This window comes from Simochromis diagramma, unplaced genomic scaffold (genome assembly GCF_900408965.1).
Source record: "Simochromis diagramma unplaced genomic scaffold, fSimDia1.1 OVJJ01000413.1, whole genome shotgun sequence".
Taxonomy (NCBI): Eukaryota; Metazoa; Chordata; class Actinopteri; order Cichliformes; family Cichlidae; genus Simochromis; species Simochromis diagramma.
In genome coordinates this window covers 1,004,966-1,020,920 of record NW_024386948.1, presented here as the reverse complement: position 1 = coordinate 1,020,920, position 15,955 = coordinate 1,004,966, and the positions used below count along the sequence as shown (strand labels likewise).

At 39.9% G+C, this 15,955-nt stretch overlaps 1 protein-coding gene and 1 long non-coding RNA gene across 2 annotated transcripts; one reads left to right on the top strand and one right to left on the bottom strand.

The window, feature by feature from the left end:
• Positions 1-1,698: 1,698 nt before the first annotated feature.
• On the top strand, positions 1,699-4,721 carry LOC120737496. The gene is made up of 2 exons (XR_005696749.1): positions 1,699-1,992; positions 3,445-4,721. It is a non-coding gene; the product is annotated as an uncharacterized LOC120737496 (long non-coding RNA).
• Positions 4,722-12,706: 7,985 nt separating this feature from the next.
• LOC120737640 lies at positions 12,707-14,921 on the bottom strand. The gene is made up of 2 exons (XM_040038466.1): positions 13,756-14,921; positions 12,707-13,623 (listed from the first exon to the last, which is right to left on the bottom strand). Exons 1-2 carry the CDS (start codon positions 14,035-14,037, stop codon positions 12,970-12,972), a joined length of 936 nt encoding a protein of 311 aa, XP_039894400.1. The 5' UTR covers positions 14,038-14,921; the 3' UTR covers positions 12,707-12,969.
• Positions 14,922-15,955: the final 1,034 nt, after the last annotated feature.

Here is a 15,955-nt window from a genome sequence, read left to right as displayed (position 1 = left end):
TTGTGTGAGAAGATAAGCAGTTTCTGAGAAACAGAACCAAATGTCTTTAAACTGAACCCTGATTTTCTTGGAAAAGTTTTTAGCTTTACAACATATATGAATTAATATAAATAGGTAACCTTTTTTTTTTTTCTAAATTTCAGCATTAATATAACCTACATCACATCATTCATACACTAGCCCTAAAGCCCTACTCTTGTAATTTAAATCACTAACAACACAACTTTGAAATGCACACTGTTGGTGTCCTCTTGAGACTGCACTGTAAGAAATGTACGTAAAAATTACCCTAAATAACTGTAAAATGGCAACAGTAAATTACCATTAAATCAAAAAGAGAGTAACTGATTGTAATATCTATATTAAATTTCTGTATATTGACAAACGGTGATTTGCTTTTATTTTTACACTGCTAATACGTTGAAAATATATAAATTTACAGTAATATGGCACATTGTCATTCATACAGAATTATTATGTACATTTTAGAGTGATTAATTGTAGATAGTGTTACAGATTCAATCTGTAACACTATCTACAATTAATCACTCTAAAATGTACATAATAATTCTGTATGAATGACAATCTTTCCTGCTTTTTTCATTTGAATTTACAATTTACAACTTTATATTAATTACTCAAAACATACCGTTCTTTTAAATTTAACAAAATGTCAAAACATTGTTAGAATTATTGTGAAAATTACAGTGATTTTTTTTTATATTAACAAGCTCAGACTGTTTGATAAAACAGTACATCTTAACAGTAAATACGAGCAATTACTAAAAATAAAAAATATGCTTATTTCTTTAAGTTCTACAGTCTCACCAAGTATATAAGACAGCTCTTTACAATGAAAAAATATTTTGTGGCATAATTAATGGCAAAAGGCCATTTTCTATTGGAAAACCAATTACCCTAAAATCTTAACCTTCCATATCATTGTAAAAAATTACATTCAAATTTAGAATCTCAGGGATTCATCAGTTAACTTGGTTTGATCATTAAACATAATTTTTCTTATTAGTTAATTGCTTACTCCTCTCCTCGAACTTCCACCATTCATGTCTATCCGTTTATGACCACTGTGTACCCATCTTCTGATGACTACTTCCAGAAGGATGATGCACCATATCACGAAACTGTGATCATGTTAAACATCACAATGACTTAACTCCATCAACCTCCACATTCACCAGATCCCAAACCAAGGGCACCTTTGGGATGTGGTGGAACAGGACATTTAAATCATGGATAAGTGATAAAAATGAAATACCCCCAAAAATAATGAAATCAAAGTCAAAGTCAAAGTCAACTTTATTTGTCAATTCTGCCACATGTACAGGACATACAGAGAATAGAAATTTCGTTACTCTCAAACCCTAGATGAAATAGCAAATGAACATTTAAATATAAGAGAGTGATTAAAAAATGCAAATAAAATAATTAAAAAGTAAAAATTTAAATAAATAAATACAATACAAATTAACAAGAAAGCTATGCAATATACAATATACAATATTCAGGTAAGGGTAAATGACATTGAGTGTAAACCAGGCAGAGTAGTGCAAATAGGCAAATAGTGCAAATGGAGATTTAGTAATGTACGGTAAGAGATAGTATAACAACAAAGTCTTATATTGTTAAATATATATTAATATATAAATATATAAATAAATATTGTTAATAGAATAATTGGTGTAGCTTGCAAGGTCAGCTTGCAGTCAAAGAATGTATTATAAAAGCTGTAACAATCAGTTTCTTTAAAAAGTCTCATTTATATGCACGTTTTGGAGAGATTGCATCACGTGTCTAAACCGTTACCTCTATATTACAAAAAAAACAAACCAAAAAAAAACCAAACAAAACTTAGACGAGACAGATAGCAGTCTGACTGTGAGGTACTGCAAGAGGGCAGAGGGCACCAATACTCCTTGGTGGCGTGTAGTCCGCCAAACCAACGAAGAAGAAGATAGCGCCACTTCTAGTGGTGTGCGATACTGCATATTTTGGTATCGATCCGATACCAAGTAAATACGGGCCAGTATCGCCGATACCAATACCGATACCTTTCAATAAATAAGGTGGATGCCTCATTGAATTGCTAAATCGCAATTCATTTTCATGACCTTAATTGTGTTTTGTGATTTTTCCTTTTGTATTATTAATTACTTAAAACCCAGGACATAATTAGGAGAAATAATTTATTTATAATTAAATAAAAAATGCTTTATTATTGTGGCGGGCCGTGGTCTGCGATGCTGCTGCAGATGAGATGGACTCACCTTCACTGCATCTACAATGATGCCTCACCGGCTTAAAACCTGTGCGCTGCTTGTGCTGTTGTTGTTTTTGGTGTTGATGTGTACAGCTGGCAGCAGGAGGGCTGCAGCCTTTGAATGCAGGCTACTGTTACAGCAACCGGGTGATCACTGTAAGGGTGGACAGCGCACGGCTCGGGGTGAGCCAGAGGCTGGCGCGCCAGCGGGACCTGCCAAGCTGGAGATGGAGGTCGAGGTGCGCGGGGGTCCTGCCTAAGGGCGGCATGCTGTCCGCTTCGGCACGCAGGCTGCATGGTCCTGGCTCACTTCCACTCCTACTGCACCGCCGCTGCTTGCCATATGGGTGGCCATGAGGCCAGCTCCTGGGCTTCTGCTGGAGGCGCGGGCGACTGCCAGAGTGAACACTTCCCCGTCGCTGGGCCGGGGAATGGGGCGCCGATGGTCCGGGCCGATTCCCTCACCTGCTCGCGGAGTGGAGTGAAGCGGGCGATGGGGGTATGTGGAAGGGCATGTTCTGCGATGCCGCTGCAGGTTTGGTGGTGGTGATGTGTACGGCTGCCAGCGGGAGAGCTGCAGCCATTGAATGTACTGTTACAGCAACCATGTGATTATTGTAAGAATAAATGATGCTGCAAAGCCTGAAAATGCCATCGGGTCTGCCGTGGTGGCGATCTTTTTTTTTTTTTTTAATCTTAAGTGCACGCAAACCAGTAAACAAATTAAAACAAATACTGTTGATAAACTATAATACACAAATTACAATTAAAATTCTCAACAACAAAAACAATTGGTAAAAATGTAATTAATATGTAAACAACTTTATAACCCCCAAAGTCGGTGCTGTGCTTTTGGAAACCGAATTTCCCAGAGGAACCCACCCTAAAGTTTTATCTTATCTTATCTTAAGTGTCTAAGTCACGTGATGTGTCAGCGCAACATCGAAACATGAAGGGGGGGGGGCAAAGTGTACCTGCTCTCCGCTGACACAGGAGCGGCGAGTCCAGCGACCTGGCTGTTTCGTTTTTGCCGAAAGCACAGCATAGCAAACAAGCAGAACTCAAAGTAAAGAATCGATCTAACCAGGCTAGTATCGATCCAATACCGATCCCGACTTGGGATCGATACTATCGATATTTGGATCGATCCGCCCACCACTATCCAGACTTACTCAGCTCAGCAAGGGAGTGCCAGCAGCACCCTGCACTGAACCAACAACCTTCTATTTCAATGTAAGTATATCATTAGACATGAAACATATATCAGCTGTAACCACAGTTCGCTTGGGCAGTTTTCTTGTTGCGTTGAAAGCGTTCCTCTGTCACAGGCTTTGCCTTCAGTCCTGTTTAGTTTTCTGGAAAGTTCATGCTAATGCAGCAGGTTGAAGATTTTAGCTAGCTTTACTGTGAAACAAAAGCCAGTTTAATTAACCAGGAGCAGCTAAAGACAATGTTCCTTTTTGATTTATTTAGGGTTATTATTTCATTGCGACCTGCTTCTGCCATCCTGACCATTGTAGAGGAAATTTAAAAAAAATACACGAGTTGGGTCAGTCATATACTCTGAATAAGCTCACTACACTCCTAAAAACTGAAACAGCATTATCTGATAAGGGTATTGCCAAGCTTTGTGAGGCGGTCAAGGGGTCCAGGCTGTTTTCTGCATGTCATAAAGGGCCAGTGAGGACAACATACTCCAGAACACAGTTCTTCATACACATGTTGAACTATGTGGAGCCCAAGAAAATGTTTTTAGGACTAAGTAAGAATAGAACAGATCAGTTTGCATACTATGTACCTCTAAGAGAGACTTTGAAATATTTGTTAGACTCTGATTTGTGGCAGAGTTATGTAACAGGTGAGCAATCGGCTGAGTCTTCATCAGATGTACTGTGACATTAGTGATGGTAAGATATTCAAAAGTTGTACTTTTTTTTTTTAAATCAAAATCCATCATGTTTCAAACTACTGCTATACCAAGATGCCTTTGAAGTTGTTATTCCTTTAGGTTATGGAAATAAATAGATAAAACTGTAGTTAAATTAACCTTGTTTTGCATGCTGGAGATAATTTGGGCTCACATTGCACTGGTGGCTTCTGCTTTAGTCGTACACATCATTTCTGTAGATACTGTTTAATGACGCAATCTGTTTTTCAGGGTGGTGATCCCAATCAGTGTGGAGCAGAATGCACCATAGAGATGTACTACTACTGTTGAACACCTCAAGACTGAAGATACACCAGATATAGGAGGAGTGAAGTTTGAGTCAGTTTTCAACTGTTTAAAATATTTTCACATCTGTCAGCCAGGTCAAACCATTTTGATTAGGACACAACATTTTTAGGGCATTTTGTCATATGATGTTGCGCTGTTTCTTAAATTTTTTGTGAAAAAAAAAAAAGAATGGTTCACCTACTCCATTCTGAATCGGAGCATTAAACAGTTTAAATACTCTGACTCTGATACCTCTTCAAAGCTATGTGAGGTCAGTCCTCAAACAAACTCTCAGGACAGTTAATACAAAACTGGAACTTTTTAAGGCTGTTGCCTCTCATAATTGCCTCTCAAAGATGGAACAGATGATTTTTACCCCACTGCATCCAGACTGCAAATGAATCGCGCATGTGCGAAGCCACTGCTGGCATGTGATGCAAATTAGTAACTTAGTTACATTACTAGTTACTTCTATCAAAAGTAACTCAGTTACTTCAAGTTACTCGTTACTTTCAGAGTAACTAGTTACTAGGGAAAGTAACTTTGGTTTTACTCAGAATTCTCTTGTTAATGTGTTGCTTCCGTAACTGGATACCCAGCAAGTTTGCCAGTCTTCTAGCTTGCTTACTTGCCACAAGTGCACTGTGCCACCTACCAATAGAAAGGAAAAAAATAATGTGCACATTTCCACGAGAGAAATCCCACGCCTGATTCTATCCTAGCCTGCCGCATGATTCTAGCCTGCTTTTTACATCCAACACAAAAACTGCAGTCGAGGTGCTTTTGATTGTACTCAGAACTCGGAAATTCTGCCTTCTGAATAGGAAGATGTAGGTAACACCAGACTGCAGATGAGCTGCTTACAGGGCTGGACTGGGACAAAAAAAAAAAAATCGTCCCGGGGAATATGCCCACCATTATAGGAAAAATCATAAAGCCTTTGAATGAAGAAAAAAAAACGCTGTTGTGACAGTGATGTACACTGTTCTGATGGTATATATGTATCAATCTATCAATTGTTTGTTGTAAGACTCAGATAATTATTTTTTTAAAAGTGAGACATTTTAAATGAGAATAAGAAAGAAAAGTATTTCCTTGTGCCCCCCTTTCCCGTTAATGCCCTACATGGACCCCTGGCAACACTTTGCTAGACCCGCCCCTGCACAGTTACCAGCTGTCAGCTACTTAGAAAAGGATCCTGGTGTTATTTGTCTCTCAGAAACAGTTCATAACTTCCCTTCAACTCATTCATGTCACCTAAAAGGTAAACCTGTTTCTCCATCACCTGTTCAGCTCTGATGATTCAGTAAGGACATCTCCTGGTTTCATGTTTCCCTCTCACCACATAACCAAACCGACATCATGATCAGCAGCTTTACGGCTGTGGCTCCAGCAAACATCAGCTGATACTAGAAATTAATATTAAATAAATTATAACATCAGCTGATCAAGCTTAAACGTGCTGCTGTTGTTTAGCGCGACATCGGCTGGTTTCCTCTTTCTGGCGCAAAGTGGGCGATAAAAAAACGAGAGAAAAGCCGATACGCTGATCACTGATCAGTTTTATGATTGAAGTAGAAACAGGAGAGGAGAGAATGAGAGAAGAGGCAGCTGTGCAGCGTGAACACAGAATAAATCCAGCTTTGTGTCTTTTTTCATTGTAGCTGAAGTCCGGGACAAAATGTTCCTTTTCACCTCAATACGAAACGCATAATATTTTCTCTGAATACGAGACGATTCTGTTTTTTACGGGACGGTTGGCAACTCTAATAATTAACCTTATGAACAAAATAAAGTTCAACATCAGTAAAATAGCACCCACCCAGCTGTATAGAAACTCCGTCATGCTAGCTAGCACGCAGTACAAAAAAGTCAGCATAACGAAAATAAACTCCACCTAAACTTGGTTCATATCTGACCCAGATACACTGCAGGTCATAATTTCTTACCTGAAGTTCAGTTCACCTGACACTCGGACCGACAGCCGCTTCGGGTCTCTCCTCTTGCCTCCATGTTCCTTCATCCACCTGCTGGCATCCACCACTTGCTAATGTTATTGAATCTGTGGAAGCTCCGCGATAGCCACTACACGAAGTAACGAATAACGAGCATATTTAAATCCCAGTAACGAGTAACGAGTTCCTGGTTTTGGCATAATAACTAGTTACCGTGCTCGTTACCACAATAATAACGTAGTTACTGTAACGCGTTACTTAGTAACGTGTTAGTCCCAACACTGTCAATAACAGAGATTTAATTAGAAAAAGTACAGAAATATTGTTCCAAAATTTTTTTTTTTTCTGTATCGATAACTACTGAATGTTTTCAGTCGGTACTAAAAAGGTATCGTCTTTTGTAGGGGTGCAACAATACTCGTATCGATATTGAACCGTTCGATACAGTGCTTTCGGTTCGGTACGCATATGTATCGAACAATACAAATTTTTTTATTTATTTTATCAACTTTTCTTCCAACGATGCTGTCTGTGTTGAGCGCTCAGTGGATCTGCGCTCGACAGTGCAGCCTAGGCGGAGTAGTCGAACGCAGATTCACTGAGCACAGCGCAATCTAGCGAGACAGAAGTTAAACTCTCCTTGCAACATGGCAAATTGAACCTCCCCCACCCTCATTCAGATCTGGCCTTTGGAACTATTTTGGTTTTCATGTGACGTATGACCCTGAAGGTAAGCGCGTCATGGACTAAAGTAAAACAGTATGTTGGATGTGCCACGCAATGCTCAATTACATGGTGGGAACTAGTGCGTTAGCGCAGTTAGCTCGTTAACGTGTTGACGCTGTCCGGCCACACGCACGGGGCGATCCGCGGTAGCTCATTAACGGAGATTTGCCGTGTTGTGGCGTTAACGTCATTTCAACGAGATTAACGCTGACAGCACTAGTGGGAACACAACGAATATGACAGCACATTTACTCCGACATCATCCTAGTGCAAAGACAAGTGGAAGCAGACAAAAACAACAAGCACGCATGCTACAAACTTTACCCGAGTCATTTAGACAGCCGTTAGCACATAATTCTCCTTATGGGGACCTGATATGTTTAATATGCTGCTGAGAATATAGCCCAGAAGAAGCGGATAGTATAGCTTTTATTTTGGAAAGAGACATTTCTCTGTAATAAACTCTCTTTTCCAAAGATGAGTGATTTCTCGATCAGATAGACTTTTTTTTATTACTTTGTTTCAGCAACATTAAATTTAAAAACTGTACTTTTGAGTTAAAATATATATTTATAATTTTAATAAATGACCAGTTAAAAAGGGATGAACATTTTTTTTGTATCGAAAAAAATATCGAACTGTGACACCAAAGTATCGAACCGAACCGTGAATTTTGTGTATGGTTGCACCCCTAGTGTTTTGGTACCCAGCCCTACTTGCATTCAATTGCAATTTTCATGTCAACGATACAATTCAATATCCCAATGCATCACGCTAACTTCATTTCAGTTTGTTTGTTTTCATCAACAAATAAAGGAGGTTACATATAAGCTACTTTTTTTATTGCTCAAAACTTGTCTGAACACAGGCTGCACTTGTTGGTCCACTGTGATGTATGTGGCTGAAGAAAACAAATTGCTGTTGTTTTTAGGTTTTACAGTCCTGATCAAAAGTTTAAGACCATTTGAAAAATGGCAAAAAAAAAAAAAAAAAAAAATCATATTTTGCATGGTTGGATCTTAACAAGGTTCCAAGTAGAGCTTCAAGAGGCAACAAGAAGAAATTGGAGTGAGGCAAAACATTTTTTTTGAGCATGTAATTTATTAAAAAGAAAGCTTAAACTGAAACAGACTGTTTTACAGCTGATCAAAAGTTTAGGACCACACCTCCAAAAAAATAGAAATCAAAGTTCCAAACTTGAACTCAGTAATGAATAGGTTCGCTGTTATTATTGATCACTTCATGCGAACGCTTCCGTGAGGTGAGTGGGAACATTTCTCCAAGTGGTGAAGATGGCCACACGAAGGGCGTCTACTGTTTGGAACTGTTGTCCATTCTCAGTTGGATTTAGATCAGGGAAAGACACAGTTTGGTCCAAAAGAGTGATGTTATTCTCCTGGAAGAAGTCCTTTGTCCTACAGGCATTGTGTACTGTAGCATTGTCCTGTTGAAAAACCCAGTCGTTACCACACAGAGGAGGGCTCTCAGTCATGAGTAGGGATGGGTACCGGTGGCACCGGTTCTGACATAAACGGTAGTAACCAGACCGAAAAGCAGCGCACATTTCGGTGCTTTATTTCGGTGCTTTTTTTCCTGAGCTGTGATACACTTCTAGCCAATCATTTTACGTTTCCGAGGATAGTAGGCGGGCCCAGGTACGTACTTTCTTTTAGAGCAGAGCTACAGATTAAAAATGCCCAAGGCGAAGCGGTCAAAAGTCTGGCTGTACTTCACAGCAAAATATGCAAACTCAGCAGCCTGCAACAAGTGCTTTAAGGTGATACTGTGATACTGTCAAAGGAGGTAACACCTCGAATCCGATGAAACACTTGGCGACGCATAGCGTTTTTTTTTTAAAAGCCGAGAAATGCGCTGTATTTGATAGCTTGCTGCGAGACCTCACACCGAGCACATCTACTGCGGGTGGGTTGCCTGTTATGCAACATCCCCCAAAAACACGAATTGGAGCGTCCTGGCCCCTAGCCCTGCCAGTGTAGCAGAAATGATGAGGATGATGATGCAGCAGCAGCCGTTCTTCTCTGCGTGAGTAGCTTAATGTTGTTCGTGTGTAATTTACGTTGAGTAGGCTAACCACGTTATTACATTAATGCATGTAAGGTGAACTAGCAAACATCATCATAGCTACATGCAGCTGTCTTCTTGTTTGATGGCAGATGCTCCCTTCACCCTGGCCCAAAAGGCTAAAATGACCAAAGAAAAAGTGGAAAACAGTTAAACATGAGAGGTTTAGGACAAAGTTTGTGTTTTTTCCATTGTTTAAGCACTGCTTCCAGCCAAGAGTGATACCATAAATCCCCTATAGCTGCAGAAAAGGCTAACATTGTTATCTTTTTACAAAAAACAGCTGAACATGAGAGGTTTTTGGACCAATTTTGTGTTCTCCATTCTTTAAGCACCGGTTTGAGCACCGGCACCGTTTCAAAAGTACCGATTTGGCACCGGGATCGGATAAAACCTAAACGATACCCATCCCTAGTCATGAGGGATGCTCTCTGCATCATCTGGACATAGCCAGCAGCCGTTTGACGCCCCTGCACCTTCTGAAGCTCCATTGTTCCACTGAAGGAAAAAGCACCCCAGACCATTATGGCGCCCCCTCCACTGTGGTGCGCAGACAACATCTCAGGTGGGATCTGCTTGTCATGCCAGTAACGTTGGAAACCATCAGGACCATCAAGGTTACATTTTTTTCTCATCAGAGAATTTGTTTTTGAAGCCCTTTGGGTTGAGGTTTTTTGGGGTCTTCCACTTGACTTTTTTGTTCCATAACCCTCAGAATCACACCTGACAGAAAATGACAATGAATCCACATTTTTGCACAGATTAGGCCTTTTAAAGGCATGTGGTCCTAAACTTTTGATCAGCTGTAAAACAGCCTGTCTGTTAAAAATGCTTTATGTCTACATTGCAATGCATCACAATTGTAAATCATTATACGATTAATTGTGTCAGCTCTATTAAATGTAAGATTGTATATTTGCTTGATACATGTCTATTTGTTTTGGAAATGGGCAGTTTGCTTTATTGTGCTTTGTATTTGCTTTCAGACTGCAGGGAAAGAACACTAATTTACACCGAGCATCTGAAGAACAACATGCAAGTCCTCAACATTGGATCCAAGACCTGTTCCAGTTCCTCAGACACCATCAGACACTGTTTTGAAAGCCCTCTATTATCAAGTCTGGATAAAAAGAAACTTTGTCATCCACTGCAAGTATCAAGTGTTTTAAATTTGAGGGGGTAGGGACAAATAAGTAAATACTTCTGCCTACTCCTTTTCAAACAAATAATGGAATGATATTTTGTAATGATTGTGAAGGCACATGTTTGAAATGTTTGAAATAAAAATGAACTGAACTGAAATTTTGTTTGACTGTTTATTATGTACTTATTTGTTTTTGGTTGTATTAAGTTTGATATTAATTAGATCAGTGCCTTTTTAGTCATTAATTTGGTTATTTAATAATTTAATCATTGTCTCTATTGGTTTTTCATTAATGTTTCTAGCAAATTATAACAAAAAGTCATAGAATGTAAATTTTATGCCAATTGGCCCTATTATGTTTATTGCCTCATTTGTTGGAGCTTAATTTTTTAGACGACATTCTGGCTAAAACAGCTGCCAATATCCATCCATCCATCCATCTTCATCCGCTTTATCCGAGGCCGGGTCGCGGGGGCAGCAGCCTAAGCAAAGAGGCCCTCTCCTCCTTGAATCGCTACCTTATCGTGGTGGAGGGGTTTGTGTGTCCCAGGGATCCCAGGGGCTATGTTGTCTGGGGGCTTTTGCCCCCTGGTAGGGTCTCCCATGGCAAATTGGTCCTGGGTGAGGGACCAGACAAAGAGCGATTCAGAAGACCCTTATGAAAAGAATATCGAGGGAACAGTTTACCCTGCCCGGAATAGGGTTACCGGGGCCACGCCCTGGAGCCAGGCCCGGGGAGGGTGCCCAAGAGCGAGCGTCTGATGGCCGGGCCTTAGTCCATGGGGCCCGGCCGGGCACAGCCCGAAGAGGAGACATGGGCCCATCTTCCCGCAGGCCCACCACCCGCAGGAGGCGCCATAGGGGTCGGGTGCATTGTGTGCCGGGTGGCGGCCAGGAGCGGAGGCCCTGGCGGGCTGACCACCGGCTGCCAAGACTGGCAATAGGGACAGCTGCCAATAATTTACTGTAAATATGAACTTTTGAATAAAAAAAAAAAACATGTTTTGTATTATACAGCTCTTCTGTGCTTTGTCAATAGGAGACGATAATCAAGCTTATTAAAAATGTATTTTAACAGGTTTAGATTATATTAGTTTTTTATTTCAATGTAACTATTGTGCAAAAACCAAAGTTTACTGTAATTTTACATTTCTCAACAAAGTATACCGTTATGTTTTCTGCATTATCACTATATTTTCCACGGTGAAATTCTGGCAATCACAGCTGCCAGTACTTTACCGTAATATTGAACTTTTTAATATTTATTTTATACAGTTTCACTGTATCTAACAATGCAAAACTGTAATCAGGTTAATGGAATGTTTTTTTTTTTTTACATGAATCACCATGAACAGGTTTATGATTCTTTATTGTGAATTTTACATTTATCAACATAGCATACCGTTATATATTCTACATTATCACTATATTTTCCACGGTGAAATTCTGGCAACCACAGCTGCCAGTAATTTACCGTAATATTCAACTTTTTACTATGATACCGTATTATTTTATACAGTTTCACTATATTTAACAAAGTAAGACTGTAATCAGGTTAACGGAATGTCTGTTGTTTTCACATGAATTACCCATAAACAATTTTACAATTTATTTTTGAATTCATAGTCATTTACTGTAAAAAATTATTATTTACTGTGAAATTTATGGTTATCAAAATAGTATACTGTTTTGTGTTCTACATTTACAGTTTATTTTTCACGGCAACCACAGCTGCCAGTAATTCACCGTAAATTCTACAACTTTTTTTTTTTTTTTTTTTTTTTTTTTTTTTTTTTTTTTACAGTGTGGTGTAGTTCTTTACAGATGATGTAGACTTCTACGGTGAATGTCTGTAAAGCTTGTCATGCCTCTGCCAGCATTCCTGCTTACAGTTTTTTACAGTCACTAACAAGCGCCTACCCATACTTCAGATACTTTTTCTAAACTCTTAACACAGACCCACACCTACAAAACACAATTGGCCAAATGGGTAATATCCTTCCCAAAAATACACTCTGTTAAATATATACTAACTCCTCATTTCAAAATTAGAACACATCTTTCTCTGCACACACTAACTGTACAAAAACACTATAAATCTGACTCAAAATGAAATTAGTCTGTCAAAGAATAACACTTGTCTTCACTTCACAAGGTACATGCAGTCAATCAAAGTACACCAGGTGTCAAAATACTGGCTATTATTGACATTACAAAAACTGCATAGACTTTTATGTTTCAGTTTTACAGGTATGTGCATGCGAAACATGCAATCCGCCATTTTGACACCAGAAATGTCTTGGTTGGTAACTGCATGTCCACATGTACAGTAATGTTCACATTCAAAAGCATTCCAGTAAAAAGCAAACAAGTTTCTGTGTCTTTACTGTTTACTACAGGAGGTACAGTAGAAACACGGTATGATAGGACAGAGAAAGTGTCACAGTATTGCTTACAGTGAACAAAATATCCATGGAACACACAAGAGCATTCTGAACAAAAAAACAACAGCAAAAAGCCAAGATAAAAAGGGGGGGAGGGGGGCTAAAAAAAGGCAAAAAAGTTGCATCTAATCTCTGCGATCTTCAGGGTTAGGCCACATGTTTTCATCAACATCACATCTGATGTCAGCCAAGTCGATGCACCTGGGATAAAACCGCCTGGTATGTCGGATCCACCCTTGGCAATCGTCAACTGTGATGTCCCTGGAGCCAGCATCCATGGCTTCAAGGAGGGACATCTGGTCATGTGGCTGATGGTCATAAACCTTCCACCGCCATGCAGAAAAGAACTCCTCTATGGGGTTGAGGAAAGGTGAATAGGGTGGAAGGAAGAGACTCACCAGTCTTGGGTGGACTTCAAACCATGTTGTTATTGCTTGCGAGTGATGGAAAGCCACATTGTCCCAGGTAATTACAAAGGTCCCCATGTTTTCACCCTCCTGACCCTGCTCTGGAACCAGGCGCTGGTGGAGATCATTGAGAAAGGCAAGCAAGCGCTCTGTATTATAGGGTCCAACCTGACATTTGTGAAGGAGTAATCCTGCATTTGCAATTGCTGCACACATGGTAATGTTTGCCCCTCTCTGTCCTGGCACATCAACTGTGGCCCTTTTACCAATCACATTCCGTCCACGTCGACGCCTTTTGGCCAGATTGAATCCTGCCTCATCGATGTATATGAATTCATGAGGGGCCTGGTTGGCCTCCAATTCCATAACTCTCTGAAACAAAGTTTATGTAAGTCATGTTAGTACTGTATACCATACTGTACTGTAACCTAGTATTGTGTAGGTTACCTACTTGCAAAGTGCAAAGCTTATAGAACTGGACATTGGATTGAATATACACTGTACCTGGACATATTGTCGTCGTAGCTCCTTGACCCTCTCACTGTTCCTCTCAAAGGGAACAGTGTAGAGCTGCTTCATCCGCACTCTATGTTTGGACAATGTCCGCGAAATGGTTGTGAGGCTGATTCTATCGATATTGTCGAATATCTCATGGTCCGCCACAATTCTGGTTTGTATTTCACGCAGTTTTATTGCATTATTTGCAGTAACCATTTCCACAATGGCAAGCTCCTGATCATTACTGAGGAGCTTTCCTCTTCCCCCAGAGGGTGGAAGACGTTGCATTCTTTAGAAAGACAGACAATTCAACATATGCATTACTGTATGACCATATTGACATGTCAAGTGAGAATAGGAACAATCCATGTAAAATGCAATACTTACCTGTTGGTTTGTTGAAAAGTGCGTATAATGGAGGCAACCGTTGACCGCCTCAAATTGGGCTGCACTCTTTCACCAGCCTCTCTTAGTGAAAGACCATGGTTGATTACATGGTCAATGATAGTGGCACGGATTTCATCACTGACTACTGTTCTTGCAGCCCTTGGAATGCCACCACCACGCATTCTTACACCTATACCTTGCCCTCTCCTTGGGCCTGCTCTTCTCTCTGGGCCCCTTGCTCTTACTCCTCCTCGACCAGACATTACAGTGTTTGTCTTTTTTTTGTTTCCAAAAACATCACTCCTCAAGGTCTTGCCTTATGAACCCCACTGAGTCTAAGCCAGAATGGAAGAAGGTGTGGTTGGCCCAATTTACCCAACATAAATCAGCTGTGTGTCAATTATTCAATTGTTTGTTTGTTTACAGCTGAGATATATTTTTGATATTGATATTGTTTTTGTACTGATATCATTGCAGGGGCAGAGGTTTTTATACTGTATCTAAGGTTTGGAATATTGTTTTTGCTATTGTGGGATGTTGTGTGTTAACATTCGTAGATACTACAAGAACAGTCCATAGTTTTGTTGGGAGGTATAACTTGTCTGTTAAGAAAATGTAAGCATTGTGGAAATGTGTTCACTGACTGCATATTGGGTGAACACGACATGAAATGTGTGAATGGTATGGCCACAACAGACCGATCCTGTGCTAATTGTGTTTAGAGTTTTGCAAATGTGACAACTGTTTGGACAAACGCTTGTTAGCGACTGTAAAAAACTGTAATGCCTTACAGCAGCGGTCCCCAACCTTTTTTGCGCCACGGACCGGTTTATGCCCAACAATATTTTCACGGACCGGCCTGTAAGGTGTCGCGGATAAATACAACAAAATAAAACTAGTACCGGTACCGAAAAAAAGAAGATTTATTCGCACACATGAAAAGACCCAGGAAAACCGAGTTAACGATAAAAACGATAACAAAATAACGCTGAAAACCGATAAAAACCCTGAAAACCATACATTTCACACCTGAGTCTCAACTCTCGCGGCCCGGTACCAAACGACTCACGGACCGGTACCGGTCCGAGGCTCGGGGGTTGGGGGCCGCTGCCTTACAGTATGTGTTAATTACCACGTTGTCGTCTGTGCCAGCTTTGATAGAAACAGATAAAATGACGAGCCTTTTTTCTCCTCCTCGTTCTCATTTTATTACCACAAATCCATTCTAATAGTTTCAGCAATCTCCCTCCAGGACTATTGCTAACATCTGTGAGTCCTTAAATTGAGGCTGACATTGTTATTCTCTTACTGATTCATTTAAAAACTGATATGAAAAAGTAGCTGGAAATGCACAGGAGGACTTTACTCTTCTGAAGAGGCCAATTATGTAATTGCATTTACACATTTACCTCTTGGGAGGTGTACATCAGGTACAAAGCATACCCATATGGAAAAGAAATAGAAAAAAATTCTAAAAGACTTGCATCAGATGTGGCCTACTTCATATAGTGAATCATATAAGGCTTGTATGATACTCATGAAAGGGGCCACTTTCATATATTGTTTTAGTAAGTATCCAAAACATACAAGTTTCATTTATATAATTTTTCCAGGGATCTTATATCTGTTTTCACTCTTGTATGCTTTTCATACAAGTTTCACACAAGACAGATACAAACTTTATAAGATTTATATACATCTTTTCCATATGGGTAGGCTTTCAGGAGGATTTGCAACACACCTATAGCATAGATTTAAATCCCATGTCGCCAGGGCTTCTTTCTCACCTCTAACTCCTGGAGTCATCTTTGTTGATTGA

Excerpts from the sequence above, each read along its gene's own strand:
- LOC120737640 (XM_040038466.1), bottom strand. The coding sequence starts at position 14,037 with ATGCAACGTCTTCCACCCTCTGGGGGAAGAGGAAAGCTCCTCAGTAAT. Across the intron at positions 13,624-13,755 it reads TACGACGACAATATGTCCAG|AGAGTTATGGAATTGGAGGC; the intron begins GTACAGTGTATA and ends ACTTTGTTTCAG.